Raw genomic sequence first — 13,933 nt, forward strand, 5'->3', positions numbered from 1 at the left:
GGTATTTGTGGGCCACACGGGGGACTGTATGAGCCTGGCCGTGTCCCCCGACTTTAACCTCTTCGTCTCGGGGGCGTGCGATGCAACCGCCAAGCTGTGGGACGTCCGACAAGGCGAGTGCAGACAGACCTTCACGGGTCACGAGTCCGACATCAACGCCATCTGCGTGAGTATTCCCGGGAGGGCCCGTGGCAATGTGCATGAGTAGCTGCAGCAAATCAGATAGAGCCTGCCTCATTTCCTGGCTGGAGGGTGTCCAACATCACTTCCATCCTCGGCTCCGCCCCTTTCATTCATTAGAAGCTGCAGCGAGTCAGATAGAGCCCGCCTCATTTCCTGCCTGGAGGACGTCCAACATCACTTCCATCCCCGGCCCCGCCCCTTTCATTCTCTAGAAGCTGCAGCAAGTCAGATAGAGCCCGCCTTATTTCCTGCCTGGAGGACGTCCAACATCACTTCCATCCCCGGCTCCGCCCCTTTCATTCATTAGAAGCTGCAGCAAGTCAGATAGAGCCCGCCTCATTTCCAGGCTGGAGGCGGTCCAACATCACTTCCATCCCCAGCCCCGCCCCTTTCATTCATTAGAAGCTGCAGCAAGTCAGATAGAGCCCGCCTCATTTCCTGCCTGGAGGACGTCCAACATCAAGAGACATCATGTCTGAAAGGAAATTACTGCTGTGCTCTCTTTAGATAAGCCAAAGTACTCTGGGAATGTTTTAAATATTAATTTGTAAAAACTAAGGTAGCATATATTGTACAGAATCAAAATAAAACATCAGTTGAAAGGTCTATACAAGTGTAAAAGAAAATTAAAATAAACTGACCTCAAAGCCTAATACTATCCCTTTAATTGCAGAAATGAAAAGTGCTTTCAATAAATGTTGTAGCGGTCAAAGGAAGGATCTAAACATAAATAGTTTAGATCATAAATAATGATGCCTACCTATGGGTGTTAAATGAAAGTATAATAATAAAAAATATAATAATAATAATAATAATTGACTAATTCTATCAATTAGACAGAAATAAAGACCTAAAATAAGTTTTAACCTCCCCAAACTTCCAGGAATACAAAACTGTACTTTTTTTTATACGTTTAACTTTATTTCCAATCATAAATACATTGATACGGCTTATAATATTGGCTGCTGATCAATGATATTAGGACCATTTGAATTTGCTCAAAGCAGCAGGTGTACACCGCCCCCTAGTGGTCAGGAGCAGCACTGCATGAGTGTAGAACAGGCTTCTGACTATGCTAGGGGTAAGCAAACTCTGGCCTTCCAGCTGTGGTCAAACTACAAATCCTATGATGCATCCTGCCTCTGGGAGTCATGCCTGTGGCTGTCAGTCTCGCAATGCCTCATGGGACTTGTAGTTCCCCAAAATCTGGATTATCAGGCTTGTATCCCCCTGCACTATGCTTTAGCAAATGTCATCCACGAAGAGTTTACATCTACTGGAAGGTGTTGCAATGCCTAATGGGATTTGTAGTTTGCCAGAGTTTGCCCCTCCCCCCTGAACTATGGGGTTGGTTTATTAATGTTGGATGAGCCGAGGAACTTTGGATTTGTCTGTGTTGGCTGCACATTAGCCAGAAATTGTGATGGAAAGCCTGTATAGCAGGCATATATAGGACAGTGGTAGGCAACCTCGGCACTCCAGTGGTTGTGGAACTACAAGTCCCATGAGCCATTGCAAGACTGATAGCCACAGGCATGACTTCCAGAGGCAGGAGCATGATGGGATTTGTAGTTTTTACTACAGCTGGGGTGCCGAGGTTGCCTACCCCTGGTAAGGGAAATCACTAAGATTGGCAGTTCAGGGTGACGGAGGATATGATGCTGATCACGGGGTGTATATACCGTATACTGGGAGCGCGTTCTATGATCTTTATCTCCACTCCGATCTTCTCTGCTTTCCTTCCGCTCGCAGTTCTTCCCCAGCGGTGAGGCCATATGCACGGGATCCGACGATGCCACCTGCCGCCTTTTCGACCTGCGGGCTGACCAGGAGCTCAGCGTCTACTCCCAGGACAACATCATCTGCGGCATCACCTCCGTGGGGTTCTCCCGCAGCGGGCGCCTTCTCCTGGCCGGCTACGACGACTTCAACTGCAACCTCTGGGACCTGCTAAAGTGCGAGAGAGTCGGTGAGTCATGTGACCGTATATTTCATTGTCGGGGTGGGATGGAGCACAAAACTTGGGGGTGTGATTATAAAATATTCGCAAAGCCATTGGCCTGGCGAATCTCTGTGAAGAGTGTGAAAACTCTTGCCGGGGACCTCGGCAGTCTTCCTGTGAACCGCAACACCTGCTTACAGCGCTGGACGCACATCTCCTCCATCCTGGGGAACCATGCTACCCGCCCGTGAGACCATCTGGACCCCTAGTGTGACCCCGCACAGCCCTCCTAAAAATACATACAGCATCCTGACAACCCACACAGCCCTCCTGATACCCCACACAGCCCACCTGAGACCCCACACAGCCCACATGAGAACCCACAGAGCCCTCCTAAGACCCCCACACAGCCCTCCTGATACCCCACACAGCCCACGTGTGACCCCGCACAGCCTCCTGAGTCCTCACACAGTCCACTGAAATTCCGCACAGCCCCCCTGAGACCCCATACAGCCCCCCTGAGACCTCACACAAACCACCTGAGACCTCACACAGACCACCTGCGACCACAAATAGCTCACCTAAAACCCTGCACAGCCAACCTGAGACTCTGCACAACCTCCTGAGACCCTGGACAGCCCATCTGAGACCCTGCACAGTCCTCATGACAGCCCACCTGAGACCCCACACAGCCCACCTGGGACCCTGCACAGCCCACCTGAAACCCCACACAGCCCCCCTGAAACCCCACACAGCCCACCTGAGACCCCACACAGTCCACCTGATATCCCACACAGCCCCCCTGATACCCCGCACAGCCTCCTGAGACCTCGCACTGCCTCCTGAGACCCAACACAGCTACCTGAGACCCAACACAGCCCACCTGAGACCCCACACAGCCCCTTGAGACCCAGCACTGCCTCCTGAGACCCAACACAGCCTATATTACATAGAAGTTGATACGCCCCAACCTTAAATGAACCAATATGGTAATTCAGGTCTGTTTTGTAGCCCTGAGGAAGTGGGAGTTCTTTGAGCCCTCAAAACGTGTTGGCTGTTCTACGTTGATGTTTGTGAACCAAACGTATTGAAGCTTTTTCTAACAACAGTGATGTTCCGCAGGTGTCCTCTCCGGCCACGACAATCGCGTCAGCTGTCTTGGTGTCACCCCGGATGGCATGGCTGTGGCGACAGGATCATGGGACAGTTTCCTCAAGATCTGGAACTGAACACTTGGAAGCTATTTATTGCAGCAAAGACATAACGTACCCCTCCCCCTCTCCCACCTCCTTCACCCCATCCAACCCTATAAATATACCTTAGATTGCCCCCCGAACCTGCTTGCCCCACAGGCTCCCCTCAGTGCTCCTGGTTCTTTTCCATCACTCATTAGGGATAGCTTGGTGACATGGGGCCCTAAAGAGGAATTGTGCCCACCAATTTAATGGCCTCCCAAATCAGTTACTTTGTTGCCACGCAAAAGGCGCAGGTCCGGGTGTTCCCGGGTTCCAGCCCCGGCCTCTCTCTATGAGCATACTGCAGCTTCCCTTATACATATACACTGGAGCCTGAGAGGGAGGTTGCATAGTATAGAGTCATGTGATTACTGACAACATCCCCTATTAAAGAAGGGAGATGCCTATAGATTAGGGCTAAATAGAATTATTAAAGATATGTATTTAGTGGCCAACTCCGGCCCCTCCGGCTGTTGTGGAACTACAAGTCCCATGAGGCATTGCAAGGCTCCGACAGCCACAGGCATAGTTGATACATGCCCCCCATTGTTCCTGCAAATGGGGCACAAAATATCCCCAGTCTGCTACAGTCCATGTTATTTCAGACGTTGCTTTCAGTCTTTTTACATTTGCAGCTTTAATTAAAATAATCCCGCCATGAGCGTCCTCGTTCACGTACTTCCTGTTACGGGGTGACAACTGCTCCTGCATTTTTACCCTGTCACATGCGCCCCTCTGGTGAAGACTACATGGCAAGTACGGTCAGGGCGGATTTACTCTCTCTGCTGCCCCAAGGCCAGGTTCTTCAATGCACCCCCCTACCCGCCAACCCCCCCACCCCATGGAGAACAGTAGACCTGCCGAGATCACTTGTACAAAACAAGCGGCAGCTTCCCCGCTGTACATTAGCTGTGCTTGCCTAAAGCAGGGCTAAATGTAGAAGACAACTACCCGCCCGAAAATGCATGTCAGGCATCGGGACATAGGAATTCCACACCCCTGCTGCCCCTCTACTCCCTGCAGCCCCAAGAGCAGGCCTTGGGAGAAATCCGGCCCTGGGTACGGTCTACCATTGTCACTGCGGGAAGCTGGTCCAGGGCAGGGACATCCAACTGACACTGGAGTGAGCGCATGTAGACAGGAAGTGGCTGAAAAAACCCTAAAACAGGATAAGAAAAAGGTTGAAAATGGTATCTTATGGCAATGTTATCACACACTCATCCAGTTAGGGTCCGGAGAGGCTCCTTGCAATGACCAGCTCAACGTTGAGGGGGTTGGGTCTTCTTTTCAAAAGGGGAGAGAGGAGACAGTCAGGAGAGCTATTCTAGCCGCCATCTTCAATGTATATTTATTGCCCCTCGAAGAAGCTACAGGTGCTTTTTGAAGTGCTCAGTTACACCCCCCTGTCCTTGTCTGCTCTCCTCCATAAGACCCTGAATATCACCAGTATCTAGGACCTCCCAAACCCCACCCCTAATGTAGACACCACATCCACAGCACCACACTATGCTTGCTGCAGATGCTCCACCCGTGTGTATATCTATTTTATTTATTATACTGAAGCTCCCACCTCCTCCCCTTTCTCTGTCACTTTTTCATATAAGTGTGTTTTATAGAAAGAGGAAAATAAAATCTATTTTAGGTCACAGCAGCTAAAGTGTATATTTGGCATCATTCAAAAGCAGGGGGAGGCGATTGGTGTTACCGGTGGAGATCACGCCACCAATGCAAAGAACCGGCTCTCGTGGTTCTCATTGACTCAGGTCATGGTGCAGGTAGTCACATTCAACCGGATGTGTTTTGTAATGGTGAAGATACAGGGACAGGCCGAGGGGTAGAAGTCAGAAGCATGGCTGTGCCATGGGATCGCCAGTTTCACTATTGTGGCGAACCTGTGCATGGAGGAAGTAGAAAGCAAGGCCCTGACCACCTTCAAGGGACTTACACCCAGTCATTGGTTCAGATATGTGGATGACACTTGGGTTAAGATTCACAAACAAGAGTTCCCAGCTTTCAGTGGCCATATCAACTCAGTGGATCATAACATCAAGTTTACGTGGGAAGATCTGCAACACAACAAACTGGCTTTCTTGGACTGTTCAGTAGAAGAGGGAAGGAGGCTGGAAATAGAGAACTACCGCAAACCAACCACATGGACCAGTACCTGCTATTTGACTCCTACTACCCTCTAGACCAGTGGTTCTCAACCTGTGTAACCTCAGGACCCACATTTGTCCTCGGTCATTAAGTCGTGACCCAAGTTGCACTACAATGAAATGCATGGCAGTGTGGGCTGCTGTGCTGGAGCTCCATCCATATGTGCATTGCTTGTACAGCCCCCATGCGCACACGTAAGGTTCTCAGGAGCCAGAATGTGATGTCACTCCAGTCCAGGCACCTTTACGGGACATGCAAGGGAGCTATAAGCAATGCACGTATGGATGGAGCTCCCTCACGGCCATACCCCCATCCCACCTCAAACCGACACTTGGCGCCAGGCTGCATATTTTGAATGGCTGCTCAGTGGAAGAATGGACAGCGCTGCGCTAGGGGAAGGCTGAGGAGCCTCTCACCTAGAAAAGTGGAAGGCATGTGGTGACCCACTGAACACGGGGTCACGACCCACCAGTTGAGAACCAAGGCTCTAGACCACAAAGTGAGACATCTATTTTCTGCCACATACAATGCTGTTTTAACACCTGGTTGTGACTAACAGATTGTGGATTGGAGCAACATTTACCATATGTATTCCCAGATAATTTTTGTACAAGTTTATTCTGAATTGAGGCAGCAGGTCAGATGACCAGTGAAACGTCTTCAAGAAAAATACAGCAAGTTTAGTGGCCTTGAATTATTTTACAGATGTAGGCAGAAGAGGCGGCCACCTTGGGTGCTTCAGCAGAAAGTGGTTCAGGGACAGGAACTACAACCTACACTGCTGAAGTAGTTCAGAGCTTAATGGGAGGACGATCACACTTTGCCCTTGGGTCCTAGAGGACCTTGTACTGTCAGTGAAGACATTTTTGCCACTAATCCAAAAAAAGTCAAATTAAACTTATTTTAAAATCAGCTAAATACATTCCAGGTGCATCAGTATGTCGTATAGTAGTCCATAAAGTTGAACTGAAAAGTAGACAAACATGTCCCCTGCCAGCAGGCTGCAGAGAAGACACCTGCTCTGTGCTGTGGAAGCAGTGTTCTCTCTACAGAGGTCCAACACATCTCCTGCCAAGTCAAAGCTAGAGCTCTCCAATCAGCAAAACGCATGCACTCTGCTGATTGCAGAGCTCCAGCTCCGATTCAGGAACCTCCATGCCAGGCCACTGCAGAGAGTCATAGGGAAGAGAGTGTAGGCCATTTCTAAAGAGGGACTGTCTATTGCTGGAACACACAACAGATGGCCTCTCCATAGGAATACATGGGATTTGTCTCCACGCATGTGCAGAAGCGAAGGACAAGCCGGAGAGTCTGCAGTACTGTCAGAATACAACAGCCCCGGGTGGCATGGATGTGGTGAAGGAGAGCCATTTCTTGGCTGTTCAGCCAAGAGGTTTTAGACCGCCTCCTATGATTGAAAAATTCAGAGTTAGGACTTACCGGTAACTCTATTTCCATTAGTCTTCCAGGACAGCATAAGGAGATTCCATCTCGTGATGCTGTCCTGGAAGACGTTATGGGAAATTTACTTTTTAAAATGGTCAGGTGAGGCCTGGACCACACTGGTGCAATTTCAGCAGCATTTGGCCGGGATGCAACAAGTGTGACCAGCTTTAGTCTTTGCATGCTCTCTGGGTCCCCAATGGGGAAAAAGTTCTCACTTCTTGTGCCAGAGACATAGGAGGAGATAAGGAAAGTTTCCACCTTTTGGAAAAGGCTTTCTATTCTGGTGACAACTGTCAGTAGTAGAATCTGTTCCCAGGTTCTGCTATCAGGACGAGAAGGAATCTCCAACCTGGCCACAAAAATCCAGGAACCGTTATTCTGTGCCCCCTTGCGGAGATCTTTATTTCCTGTGTTGGTGATAGTGTGTGAGACAGAAAGCTATACAAACCCCACAAAAGGCTTCAGCCTTCTCCCACACTACTAAGAAACATGTTTTTATGGTCATTGTGTATTTGTTAAACTGGTTTCCCTCTCAAGTGAATGTGAGACCAATTGGGGATTCATTCTACAGCGTTCACTAAAGGGTTAAATTGGGGGGAACTAGAAACAGGTTCCATTATACAGATATAAAATGGGTGATGTCATATTTTATATAGAAATTTGGGCTTTCAGGGGTCTGAATACAGTCTACACTTCTAGTCTGGGAGTGCAATGCTGCCATCTAGTGGTCATTTTGTTTTACTGCAGAAGCAAGATTTAGTTTGTTAAAAACATGTCTAAGCCTAAAGACCAAAACTGTCATATTGCAGCTCAGCATTCCTTAGATGTGGCGGTTGCATTCATTTATTTTTCAGCACACAGTGTATATAGTGCAGAGCGGTGTGCAGTCCAGCGTACATCAGTGTATATAGTGCAGAGCGGTGTGCAGTCCAGCGTACATCAGTGTAGAAAGTGGAATGCCAAATAGTGTACAGCACAGTGTACACTGAAGTCACACAACACTTGATACAGAATGGAGATTTGTGTTACTACAGATGCCAGTTCCCATCTGGTTTTCATGTCCTTACTGCACACTGTGAACCCCGTGTGTCATGTGCGAGTCGACCATGTGCGGTGCGTAGAAGACAATCCACAGAAACCAAAAACCATAAAGTTGTTGTTTATTCCACGTGCTAACCACACCGCCGAGACTTCTCCCGGGTTATGAGGAGGATCAGAGACGGGCTACAGACACAAGGAGGGTGACAGTACACTGCTTTGTTCTAAACCGTTTACAGGAGGGCGATGATTTGTGAGTGGGCGGGATTATTGTTTGGCGTTGATGATTTCGATGAACTCTGGTTTCAGGGAAGCTCCGCCCACTAGGAAACCATCGATGTCGTGTTGGGATGCCAGTTCCTTGCAGGTGCCTCCTGTGACGGAACCTACGGAGAAAAGACAGGAAGGTCAGGACAACCATGACATGGAATAAAACAGCAGATTCTAGACAAGTAAAAGCCTCAAGTGTGAAAGGTCACCATGGGATTCACCAACCACTGAAGAGTGTAGGTGAGGAAAGAGGGAGGTGGGGGGAGATCACTAGTCACCTAACCATTGAGCACTTCCATGGTAGGCTCTCATGAGTCTGCTCCCTCCCAGGTTACAAGTGGCCCGGATGTTCAACCACAATTTGACCCTCTGACCATAATGAACCAGGAAGCAAATGGTACAAGAGCCCGACTTCTATACTGTAGCTCAAGGGTGGGCAACCTCAGCAGCTGTAGAGCCACAAGTCCCATGAACAAGAAAGCCAACCACAGGCATGACTTACAGAACCATGATGAGATTTGTAGGTTTAGCACATCTGGAGTGCCAAGGTTACCCCCTGCTGTAGCTGTACAGGCACCTAGGATAGGGATAGGCAATGGGCTGCAAGTATTTCTAAAGAGTCTAGGCAACCTTGGCATTTCTAAAGAGTATAGGCAACCTTGGCATTCTAGCTGTGGTGACAGAGTCCCATAAGGCACTGCAAGACTAACAGCTAAAGAATGCCAAGATTGCCTACCTCTGAGCAGATGGAGGTCCCTACCTCGGAGCTCAATCGGCTCAACGTACCCAGAGGTTTGAAAGTTGGTACACATTTGATCCCGCAATCCACACTCACCTTCAGGCCAAGACAAAAAGGCAATACTGGGCTGCTCTGGTAAGGCTTGCTGCCCTTGGGTCCAGTTGGTAGGTCACGCTACAGACCTGGTCATACCCTGGCATTAGACTTACCTCCATAGATGATCCGAACGGATTGTGCCACTTGATCAGACACGTTGACTTTCAACCATTCTCGCAGCTTGGCGTGCACGTCCTGAGCCTGGAAGGAGAAAGATAAGTCAGAAGAGAAGACCCTAAATCATCATCTGAATGACGAGACTGTCAAACACTGTAGATGTACATACATTAGGTGCTAGGAATATATAGATCTCCCCCATCACAATGAACTCTAAAAACACCTTCCCGTAGCCCATCTTTGACATGGGAAATGGTGTCAAGTCACCTCCAGGAAATCACCTGCCCAGAGCATCAGAAATTTAACCATCCATCCTTCAGCCCTAATTGCCAACAACCTTCCAGCAAAAACCACCATCATTCTGTGAACAGGTCTGCACCCATGTGTGGTATACGACACTAGAAGGTGACCAATGCCCAGTCTGAACCCAACGTGGACAACCTTGGTACTCACCTGCTGGGGTGTTGCTGTCTTGCCTGTACCGATGGCCCAGACAGGTTCATATGCCAGGACAACCTTGCTCCAGTCCTTTACGTTATCTGTAATTCAAAATGTAGATTAGAAATACATCTAAAGCCAAAACTTTTAGGGTTTTCAATGAAGTGGTGAGAGATCTGCATTCCCATTTGAGAGATTCCCCCTTTCTATCTGTCCTGGTGATCACTGCTCAGTGCAATATGGAATAAAAATTGACAGGAAAATCCAGAAGGAGTTGTCACTAGAATAGGAACAGGGGGGGGTGAGTCTTCCAATGGGGATATGTGTTTGGGTGACCTTAGAGGATTTCTCCTTAGTTTCCCGTCTGACATGAAGTGCAACTGAAGCCAAAAACTTTTAGTTTAGGATAGGGTAGAAAAGGACGGCAGGTGCAATGCGCATGTTCCTGCAGACTATTCCTCCAGCCAAAGGTTGGTGCTGAAACCCAGAACAATTATGGGGCTAAAGAAAGCAATCAATGCACTACAAGGGTGGCGACGTCACCATGCGTGTTCCATTGAGGTCTACAAGACAATCTGCTGTGGTGGCAGACAAGACTTGTATTCCCGCTGCTCAGGTACAGCACAGCGATGTCTCTGCTACAATGTCATTGGTCAGTTTGCAGCGGCATTTGGCGCACAGAGCGGATTTATAACCATTGTGGCCATTGAGGAATATGTATAAAAGTTTGTGGCCCGAGTTCAGTTTTAAAGTGACGGTCCCTTGAAGATCTCATACCGGAACAGCGGCGGTGTGGAAATATTACAAGTTCACGGATTGAGAATGAAAGCTTGGAGAAACAGACCCACCTGCAATGTGCTTCGTCTGCCCAGACACAACCTTCTCTGTGATGCCCGCTTCCCGCTCGTCAAGCTTCTCCCCGATGCAAGCGATGACTCCCACACCCTCGCTCAGAGCATGTGCCACCTTCTGGCCAATCAGCTGTAGGGATTCAAAGAGAGCAAGTGTTTACAGCACCGCCAGTGAATGCTCAAAGCATGTGCATCAAAAGTGGACAGCCTCGTCTACAATATACAGCAACTGACCTATGGAAAGGCCGTCTAATGCTGGGACCAGCGATAGACGGCATTCCCAGAGGAATGGAGCCAGACTGAGGAATGCATGGGCTGCAAGTATTTCTAAAGAGTCTTCAGGCAGCCATTACCTTCTCATGTACCACTGGCCCCTCCCTTTTAGATTGTAAGCCCTCAGGGGCAGGGCCATCCTTACCATCTTGTCTTGAATTGTATTGTGATTGTAATGTCTTCCTTATATTGTAAAGTGCTGCGCAAACTATTGGCGCTATATAAATACTATGTAATAAATATATTTCTCTTTATTATACTCCTATTTCCTGCATTTCTTTCTTTACACAGAGAAATACAGAAAACTACAGTGATTTCATGGTTCCATACTACACTCAATGTTTCAGACCACTGCCTCTATGTCACTATGAAGTACAGGTCAGCGGGAGGAACCACAGAGCACCCGGGAACCAACAACACCTTGGAAGTGTCAGATTTTGATGATTGACTTCCTGTGCACCAAAATGAAATTTTAAGGTCATCAGCCTTCCTAGGTACTGTATCTTCAGTGAACTACAGAAAACATCCACGCTTTGCAATTGAGATTAGAAGAGTGGTGTTCTGTAGTCTTAACTTCATGTCCTAGGGCAACATTACTGCTCCTCCAGTACAGTGGTTGAGCGTTGTCACCCTAGGACAGGAAGTGTGTTACTGGCAGGATCGGCAGATGAAAAAAAGGAAAAGCCTGAAGACTACTAAAGCAGCCACCATATTTAAGGACTGGTAAGGTGCAATTTAGAAGCTTTTTGGGTTTTGATGCACCAACGCTGCTGCATTTGACCTGCGCATCCACGTATCAAACACCACAGGTAAGGAACACCATCTACAACAATGTAACATGTCAATGTGTGAATGCCTACACCCCTGGAGCATGAACAACCATAGTGTCCAGGGGAAAGCATCTGGTGCTCACCTCATCTGACTCCCCGAACACGTGTCTCCTCTCAGAATGTCCAAGGATCACCCAGGTAGCACCAACATCTTTGATCATAGCCGGGCTGCAGGGAAGAGGGACAGTTAGGTACACATCATAACCAGCCATACTCCATGCCAGCAGGACACTAATCACAGGCATTACCTGATCTCCCCGGTGAATGCGCCTTTTGCAACTTTATAGCAGTTCTGGGCGGCTACACCGAATTTGGCGTCCAACTTCTGGCGGGCAAAGTCCAGGTAGATGGTAGGAGCTCCACAGACCACCTCTGGAGGGGAAGACAAAGGACAAGGAGCTTCAGGAACAGAAAGTCATCCTGTCAAGTTAGCAAACAAAACACAAATGTTCTGAAGGACAGATTGTGGGCCAAAGAGAACCAGATTTATCCCGTTCCTCAGTGGAGGAAATGTACAGGATTTGGAGGTAATGCGCCACAAGGACAATTCTCAGATATAAGTAGAGGGGCTTCCATAAGACACCTTGGAGTAGATATAAACTCTTACTGGATGACGCACTAAAGCACAGTGCAACCTTGGTAATCCAGCTGCTGGGGAACTACAGGTCCTATGAGGCATAGCAAGACTGACAGCCCCAAGCATGACCCCCAGAGGAAGAGGCATGATGCGGTTTACATGCAGTTTCACCGCAGCTGGAGTGTTGAGGCTGCGTACACCTGGCATATGGTCACAAATTGCAGTTTCATGGTCATGGTTTTCACTTATTCCTTTTATTAAACCATCTCTGCGCTGCCAATTTCCTTCAGCTTCTGTCCGCTACTTCCTGTATACATGCTGCCCAAGACAATCTGCCCATTTAAAAAGACTGGATACCACATTTGAGATTATTAACAATAATGTTGGAGCTCAGTGGGTGGGTTTAGAGTGACTAAAAAGTGAACCTGTGCTTTGCCCATGTAGAGGAAAATGGGTTCACTTAAATGCTGGCCCGGCTTATAGTCCTTCCATCAGCAGCCACGTCCTCCTGCCACAAGAGGACTGTGCAAATTCATAATCTGAGCATGCACAGGGCTGAGGACTCCCGCCCCACCACCATATGACAGCACTGCTTCTACCCGAGCAGCCAATGGCCATGCACAGGTGCTGTCAATATGGTAGAAATGAGAAAGTCACATGCTTCCCTATACTGGAAGCACCGGGCATTTATTATCCATTCCCAGCAGAGGTGCATCCTTAGCCGGGAGGGCTGTGGGTGGTGGTGCATGCTATCCTTAGGGGTTTGGTGTTATGCCTCTGCATTACCTCCCCACCCATCTCTGGCCAGCGTCCTACCCAGCTCCAGGGCAGCGAGGTCACTGGCTGCCCGGAGCTTGGCAGAACGTCATCCAGAGCGTCCCAGGTTGCTAAGAGCTGGGCGGAGAAATGCGTTAGTGGCCCTTACACATTCTCCCCCCCCCGCCTCTTAATCCGGGATGCTCTGGCCGGAAAGGGGGCAGCAGGCTCATTGTAAACATTGTGCGGCCAAACGGCCATGCCACTCGGCCGGCTGACCCCCCCCACCCCCCACGTGACCCAAAGGGATGCCACCTTAGGCAATAGCCTCAAGCTGCATCCATATAGGGACGGCCCCGATTCCCAGAGTGAAGGAAGCAATGGAGTAGAGAAGAGACAGTAAGCATATACATTCGTAGGTCATAGAAATAGTTTCTGCAAACCACTCTCAATCTGGTTGTACAATCACTTTAAGTACCATTGGCTATGTATTCCCTTAGATGTAAACTGCATCAATAGTTCAGATAGGTCCTCTCATGACATAGGTAAACCTAAAAGGCGATTGTACAATCAGATGGCACCATGTACGGCCATCTTGCATAGACTAAACCTGGACTGGTGGCAATAGGCAATGTCTCTTTCGTCTGGTAACTAATCACTTCTGAAGACCCCCACTGATGGAGGGCTGCATTGCCAAACAGTGTTAACCTTTGGCTTTCCAGGTGGTGTGTTGCCAAGTACTCTGTACCCTGAACACTGTATTTACAGATGCCCTCCCTGTGACCCGCCATCAGCCGAGAAGGGCGCAGGGTAATACGAGGTGGTAGAATGTAGAATGGAGGCAACAGCTGCCAGCTGACCTATGTGGAGGCTTGTTAAATAGCATGACATTAGGACTGTAATGAATCCAGTGACTGGAGACAAGGAGCAGGCCGGGTGCCGGTGCTAACGTCCATGAAAAATTGCATTTTATTTCTCTAAAGGG

The 13,933-nt window shown here is 48.7% G+C and overlaps 2 protein-coding genes across 2 annotated transcripts in view; one reads left to right on the forward strand and one right to left on the reverse strand.

Moving 5' to 3' along the window:
* The window catches only part of GNB3 (G protein subunit beta 3), a 39,804-nt gene extending 36,343 nt beyond the window's left edge, over nucleotides 1–3,461 (forward strand). The window contains exons 8-10 of the mRNA XM_018567362.1: nucleotides 1–166; nucleotides 1,936–2,152; nucleotides 3,248–3,461. The exon at nucleotides 1–166 is cut by the window's left edge and continues 26 nt beyond it. Of these exons, the coding sequence (XP_018422864.1) occupies nucleotides 1–166; nucleotides 1,936–2,152; nucleotides 3,248–3,354 (490 nt within the window). The 3' untranslated portion in view covers nucleotides 3,355–3,461. The remainder of the gene's footprint in view (nucleotides 167–1,935; nucleotides 2,153–3,247) is intronic.
* Nucleotides 3,462–8,213: 4,752 nt separating this feature from the next.
* Nucleotides 8,214–13,933, reverse strand: part of TPI1 (triosephosphate isomerase 1) — a 12,666-nt gene continuing 6,946 nt past the window's right edge. Inside the window, exons 2-7 of the mRNA XM_018567364.1 lie at nucleotides 11,864–11,987; nucleotides 11,699–11,783; nucleotides 10,510–10,642; nucleotides 9,677–9,762; nucleotides 9,220–9,307; nucleotides 8,214–8,387 (exon numbers count right to left, since the gene is read on the reverse strand). Of these exons, the coding sequence (XP_018422866.1) occupies nucleotides 8,269–8,387; nucleotides 9,220–9,307; nucleotides 9,677–9,762; nucleotides 10,510–10,642; nucleotides 11,699–11,783; nucleotides 11,864–11,987 (635 nt within the window). The 3' untranslated portion in view covers nucleotides 8,214–8,268. The remainder of the gene's footprint in view (nucleotides 8,388–9,219; nucleotides 9,308–9,676; nucleotides 9,763–10,509; nucleotides 10,643–11,698; nucleotides 11,784–11,863; nucleotides 11,988–13,933) is intronic.

Source organism: Nanorana parkeri, unplaced genomic scaffold (assembly GCF_000935625.1).
Source record: "Nanorana parkeri isolate BGI_ZX_2015 unplaced genomic scaffold, ASM93562v1 scaffold1037, whole genome shotgun sequence".
In the NCBI taxonomy this organism is placed as follows: Eukaryota; Metazoa; Chordata; class Amphibia; order Anura; family Dicroglossidae; genus Nanorana; species Nanorana parkeri.